General features: G+C 45.4%; 1 protein-coding gene across 2 annotated transcripts in view; it reads right to left on the bottom strand.

Annotated features, from left to right (window-relative positions):
• Window positions 1–305: 305 nt before the first annotated feature.
• Window positions 306–6,855, bottom strand: part of NT5C3A (5'-nucleotidase, cytosolic IIIA) — a gene marked incomplete at its 5' end in the record, with an annotated part of 14,497 nt that continues 7,947 nt past the window's right edge. For both annotated transcript variants that reach the window (XM_014582707.1, XM_027766852.1), the window contains 4 exon segments: window positions 306–996; window positions 1,963–2,163; window positions 3,323–3,485; window positions 4,847–4,936. In XM_014582707.1, coding sequence (XP_014438193.1) covers window positions 895–996; window positions 1,963–2,163; window positions 3,323–3,485; window positions 4,847–4,936 — 556 coding nt within the window.

Here is a 6,855-nt window from a genome sequence, read left to right as displayed (position 1 = left end):
TGCGTGTGGCTGTTGCTGAAACTCTTAGACTAGCAACATAGTACCCTCTGTTACTCATGCTCTGGAAGGAGGAAGTAATTTTATCAAGTCTTAGTATTTTCTGAAGGGCAGCTTAAACATGTCCCTCTAAGTATCTTTTTATCCGTACATTTACAATATAAACATTTTGAAAAATTCCATCGAAATAGCCACGTAGACCAGGACATGCGGGCTTACACACTGCACAAGGAGAGAGGAAGGGGGGAAGGGAGGGATGCCACGGACCCGTTGACGGTGGCCGAAGGAGCAGACACTTGACAGCAGAATTAAAAAGGCTTTTCATCCCAGGTTTATTCAGTGCTTCAGAATGGACGTTCTGTAGCGATCAGCGGTATGTGGACACCGACAGCTCTTCAGACACCAGGGCCAGCCTCTGCTGGTGAATAGTGGGCTCCCTCAGGCCCAGCAGCCACACAGAACGGTTTCAGGAGGCGGCACCTTCAGCATAATTCACCCAGATTACAAAACGGCAATACTTAGAACCACGCACGTTACTTCATCTCATAAAACTTCTTTTGAAACGTCTACAACGTGCCCAGTGTAAAAAGACTCCTCAAAACTGCATGATAATAATTCTACTGCAAAATTCAATTTGGAAAAGCAGGGAGTTATTTTTTCCAATTTTGGCTTTAAGATTTTTTTTATCTGTTAAAAAATATGGTGAGGAGTGTGCTGAGAGAAGAAAAAATAGCTTCCAGTCAATGGACTCAACATGTCTGAAAATACTTGTTATGCAAGGAGAAAACTTCAAGAGCAACAATGTATTATAAATCGGTCTTTCAACAAGGTGACCGGATGAGCAGTTCCTGCATCAACTGTACCGGGCAGAAAGCAGTCCTCCTGAAGAATGCTTGTTCACAGAACCTTCTGTAAAATAGAGTTGGCCACATCCAGCGATTCATCTTTCACTAAAACAATATCATAAGTGTCCATGTACTTTTCTAAAAGCTCGTCCACCTGGTCAGCAGAAGAACAAAGTCAAGATTGGCACCAAGGAGAAGAGATGAACAATTTCAGTACACACTTGGATTTTTATGTTAGTGCTCTTGGGCAAAATGTAGTAAATTAAAATTCGCTTTCATAAAAATCTTTGAAATGGGGGCCGGCAGGTGGCGCAATGGTTAGGGCACTGGACTCCCACATGGCTGACCGCAGTTCAAGTCCCAGACCTGGCGGCTTGCTTTCTCACTTCCCTTCTCTCTCTCTTTCATTTTCTCTCTCACTCTGGTCAAATTAAAAATAATAATAAATAAAAATTTAAAATATACAAGTTTTAAAAAAAATCTTTGAAATGAAGAAATACTTTCAAACTTTTTTTTTTCCTTGCCAGAGGTGCCTATCCTTGCCAGACAGAGACCGAGACAGGGAGAAGGCGCCTCCAATGGGGCACGGTCACACCACAACCCTTCTCCACATTTCTCCATCCTCCTGGAAGTCGGGGCATGCATATGCATGTGCCCACTGTGATTTTCAAGCTGCCATGATTTAAACCATGCTTAGTCATGTGGGACCCAGCTCCGTTAGCCATCAGGCCCTGGGCAGCCTAATTCCTTCAACTTTTAAGACTCACTGACGGAAAATTTTTCACAGGGTGGTTTTCCTCCCAGGAGGATTTCTCTCTGGGCCAGTAGTTCTCAGCTACTGGATGGGTTTATCCAAGGATGACTTTATCCAAGGAACCCTTGGCAATGTCAGAGGTATCTGATTCTCATGACTGTAGACTGCTGCCCAGCATGCCCGGTGAGAACACACACCCACTCGTCCCTAGAGCCCACAGCTGCACGCATGCATCACGGTTTCTCTGGCCATCACCGAAGCGAGGCGGTGAAGGGCAATCTGAATAACTTTCTCAAGTCTCTTTGACAGCAATTACTTACAAAGTTTTATAGCAATTAAAAAGGATATAGACCAATAGTTACTTACTCTATCATTTAGATATCCAATTTTCAGAATGTGTTCAACATTGGCTACTCCATCTGCCATTCTTAAGTCTCCTTGGGAGTCTCCCAACAGAATTATGTTGCTGTTGTCTTTTAGTTGATTAAAATATTCTGTATTCTTCAAGGCACCATCATGCTTGTTAAATACATGAATCAGTTCTCCTTTAAATCCTTTGAGTACCCCCTATTAAAAACAGAAATCTTTTTAAATAATAGGATTTTAAAATATATTGTTTGTTGGATTTCATTTTTGGAATCTCAATAAAGTCACTACTATCTCATCATATTTGTAAATTAACCTTCAACCCTGGAGACCGCAAAGCATTTAGTCTATGAGTCAGGAGAGGTAAGAAAGGCTCTGAGAGACAGTGACTTTCTAGAGACCATTTTAAATGGTGAAACAGAACGAACTGAAAATTCAGTTTTCATCCGTTTTGTTCCTAACCAAAGTATCCCATTTATGTATCTTATAATATACCATCGCTGTTAGAAAAACCCATTAAAATACTGTCAGTTCTAATTCACTTTTTTCCCCATGAATGAATAAGAGATCCTGCATTATTATTATTTTTTTTTTTGAAGAGGTTTTTGCTATAGGGCATGTGCACTCGCCAGACAGAGAGAGACAGAGAGACAGAAAGCGAGAAATCACCCCCCAGGGGGGATGGCCACGCCGCAATCCCTTCTCCTCCATTCTCCTCTTGGGATCTTGGGCACGCACGCACATGCGCCCAGCGTGAGTTTTAAGCCACCGGGTCCAGGACTTGAACTGCACTCGACTACATGGGAGTCCAGCGGCATAGCCATTACGCTAACTGCTGGTCCCAATCCTGCATTATTTTAAAAGAAGTTTTACTAATTTTAAATATTAGTCTATAGCTTGGGGAACAGACATTGAAGAAGGATGTATTATTTTTTTAAATATGGACATAACATGGAGAAAGATGTGTCCTACAGGCCTATCAACATAGCTGAATTTAATAAAGATGTAGTAAGTGATAATAAATTTACATTGGGACCAGCAGTTGGCATAATGGCTATGTCACTGGACTCCTATGTAGTCAACCATGGTTCAAGTCCTGGACGGACCCGGTGGCTTAAACTCATGCCAGGCACGTATGTGTGCATGCCCAAGATCCCAAGAGGAGAATGGAGGAGAAGGGATTGCGGCGTGGCCATCCCCCCAGGGGATGGGGTGATTTCTCACTTTCTGTCTCTCTGTCTCTGTCTTTCTGGCAAACACACGTGCCCTAAAGCAAAAACTTCTCCAAAAAATTTTTTTTTTAATTTACATGACTTCAGGTTTTGAAAAGTAAGTGTGAGAAATGATTTGATATTCTTACATTTTCATCGAAGTCCATGAAGTTGGACACGACTTTGACATTCGGGTGGTAAACGCCAGCCTGACGGATGACCTCCTCTAGAACGTCCCCGATGCCAGCCGAGAATATGAACACAGGGATGCTGTGCTGCTGGAGCTTGTCGAAGAAGTTCTCGTACCCTTCCCTGCAGGAGGGGGACAAGCTCCTTTCACGTACAGGTTAAAAAGATTGATTGTTACACCTAAATCTATAGCTCACTTACCTTCTCACTTCAAAATACCAGAATCTGTAATCCTACCAGTATGGGTTTCCCAAGGAGCAGTTAGTTGTTCACCCCCTCCTTCTGTTCAGCTTTACTAGCACAACAGCATGTTTCAAACTCCACTGAACACGGGTAAAAGCACGCGGCTCACCCTCCACACCGCTGACGGGCAGACAATCCAACCGCACCACAAGAGCCTGTCTGTGTGGCTGCTCCCTGGGCCAGGACGGCGGGGCCGGGACAGAGCTGTGCTCTTATGTCTGGCCTGCCCCTGGCCAAGATCTTTGTATAAAAGCCCCTTTATTTGGGGCCAGTGGGTCCCAACTCTCTGGGAGGGAGAGTCACAGCAGTGAGCTCACTCTTGGAGAAACTAAAACTTGGAATTTACTAAGTCCTTTTCAGCTTGGTTCATAACAACCCTTTCATACTTCAGGTCTTTCAAAAGTATTTTGCTAAAAAAATTTCAAAATGGTCTTGGTTTCATAAATTTGTAAATCTGATCTTGAATTTCTTTTTTTGAGACTTTTTTTTTTTGCTATAGGATACTTGTATCACCAGAGAGAGAGAGGGAGAGAGAGAGACAGAGACAGAAAGTGAGAAATCACCCCCCAGAGGGATGGCCACACCACCATCCCTTTCCCTCCATCCTCCTCTCAGGATTTTGTTTACACACACACACGCCCAGCGTGAGTTTTAAGCTGCCCAGTCTGGGACTTGAACCACAGTCAACTACACAGGAGTAACTACACAGGAGTCCAGGGACATAACCATTATACCATCTGCTGGTCCCCTAATCTTGAAATTTTTAATCTGGAGGAAAGAAATACAGATCTGTACTAAAATCTCCTAAGGTTCTTATTACCTTTCTATGGTAGTGATAAGGTAAGTTTATATACGCACCGCTCATTGCAGCTTATTTTAATAAAAATAGACATGGGACCAGCAGATGGCATAATGGTAACGTCTCTGGACTCCCACATAGTTGACCGTGGTTTAAGTCCTGGACCCGGTGGCTTAAGCTCACACCGAGCGAGTGTGCGTGCATGTCCAAGATCCAAGGAGGAGAATGGCAAAGAGGGGACTGCGGCACGGCCATCCCCTCTGGGGGTGACTTCTCGCTTTCTGTCTTGTGTGCTCTCTCTGGCAAGCACATGCACCTTATAGCAAAAATCCCTCCAAAAAAAATTAAAAGTTAAAAAAAATTAAAAATACACAATTAAATACACACATAATATGAGTTCAAGCCCTCAGACAGAAACAACACAGAACACCAAAAAACTTACTTGAGCATAACATCAGACTCCGCCACAATTTCTTTAAGTTTAGCTTTTGGTAACGCTTGTTCAACGAGCAGTCCATGTGATTTAGTGTACCTGGGGGTTTACGGCCAAAGGAAGAAAAGACAGCGATTAAAATAAATCAAAGCTAGCATGCTTACTAGAAGGCACTCTTCACTGTGAGAGCATGCTTTTCAGGCATGTTCGCATTTATGCTCAGAGACAGACTCATCACTAAGACATGTGATACGGGCTCTTCCTGCATCTCCTAGTTCGTCCAAACTTGGGCTCAGCTTAAATATAGAGTGAGATGATAAAAGGAAACTGATTATGAACCTTTCCCAGTCTACACAGAATCTAACCCAGGGAGGCACAACCTTCCTCCTACTGCAGTAAGAATTACGGCAAGGCCGCTTTCCCATCGTTTTTTGCTTGAATTTCCACGAAGCACATAACCACTCAACACGGTGCCTGCCAGCAGGCGAGGACCTGGCCAGAGAGCCCTGCACACGGCCCTCTCCACTGGGACATGCAAGCACCACCGAGGCCAGCCCTAGAGCCGGTCACCATGGAAATACGAAGCAGGCCTCCCTCTGCCCTCCCCAAAGTGAACCTAACACTCACCTGATACTAGAAATACCCTGCAATGTCCTGAGTGACCCTCTCTACCTCGGTCCAGGTCCGTGACCTCGACTCCCCAGAGCAGCTTACTCAGCTGTCAGGCTCATTGCTAGACAGCCCTTTCTTCTATCAGCCGAGATCGGATTCCTAAACCTTCCAGCCTAGTTCCGGTTTTGCTTCCAAAGGCATGGAGAGTAAGTCAAATCACTGTTGAACATTTAATGCTATAGATACGGATAAGGTCTCAAGGTACCCTGTTAGGCCATGGGGTAATGAGAACACCTCCGGGTGTTTAAAATAGTAAGATTTTAAAGTAAGCTATTGCTTCTCAGGTCAAAACATCGTCCATTCCTTGAAAGGCTCCCAGTAGACGCCCTGGCCCAGACTCTGGACACTGTCCCCAGAATGTGCACAGTACTCCACGCCGCCAGCCCGAGTGAGAGTTCTCGGCGACTCAGTCATCAGGTCTGTCTCTGGGAACGTCACCTGGGTTGTGCTGAGCCTGGGGCCTACTCAATCCCAGCTGTCTCGGTACATGTGAAGGCATGTCTCGTCTATGTGCTTTTCCAAAAAAGCTCTTGTGAGGGGCCAGCAGATGGCATGGTGGTTGGGGCACTGAATTCCCACATGGCTGACTGCGGTTTGAGTCCCAGATCTGGCAACTTGATTTTTCACTTTCCCTTTTTCTCTCTCTGGTCCAAATAAAAAATAATAACAAATAAGGTAAAATAATACAAAAATAATTCTAATAAATAAATAAATAAATAAAAAGGCAAAGCTCTTGTGGCCAGCCAGTGGCATGGAGGTCAAGGTGCTAGATCCCACATGGCCAGATACATAGTTGAAGTCCTGGACCCAGTGGCCTGAAAATCACGCCAGGCACATGTGCATGCCCGAAACCCTGAGGGGAGAATGGAGAATGAATTGTGTGGCCACTCCCCTTGGGGGGGTGGTTTTCTCCCTCTGTCAGTGTACACACCCCACAGCAGAAACTCCAAAGAGTTCTTGTTTCTAACTTCATACGTAGGTGAAGGGGCCGGCCAGGGGCCTGGTGGTCACAGCAGCTGGACCGCACACAGGCAACTGTGGCTGAGTCCTGGACCCGGTGCTTGAGAAACACGTCTGGAGAGTGTGTGTGTGTGTGTGTGTGTGTGTGTGTGCGTGTGTGTGCACATACCAAATCTCAAAAGGTGGGAGAAACAGAGAAGATGGGATGTGGCGACCATTCCTCATAGGGAGTGGGTGCTTTCTCACCCCCCGCCCCGTCTCTCCCCAGCAAGAACGTGGTCCTCTAGGTCAGTAAAGGGGGAAAAGCTGTGCCAGGCTGTGTGTGCGCCACACCCAGAGGGAAGTGGAGGGTCAGCACTGCAGCATGGCCCCCGTGCTCAGTCCCC

Source organism: Tupaia chinensis, unplaced genomic scaffold (assembly GCF_000334495.1).
Source record: "Tupaia chinensis unplaced genomic scaffold, TupChi_1.0 Scaffold143756_1, whole genome shotgun sequence".
Classification (NCBI taxonomy): domain Eukaryota; kingdom Metazoa; phylum Chordata; class Mammalia; order Scandentia; family Tupaiidae; genus Tupaia; species Tupaia belangeri.
This window is presented reverse-complemented; position numbering and strand designations above follow the sequence as displayed.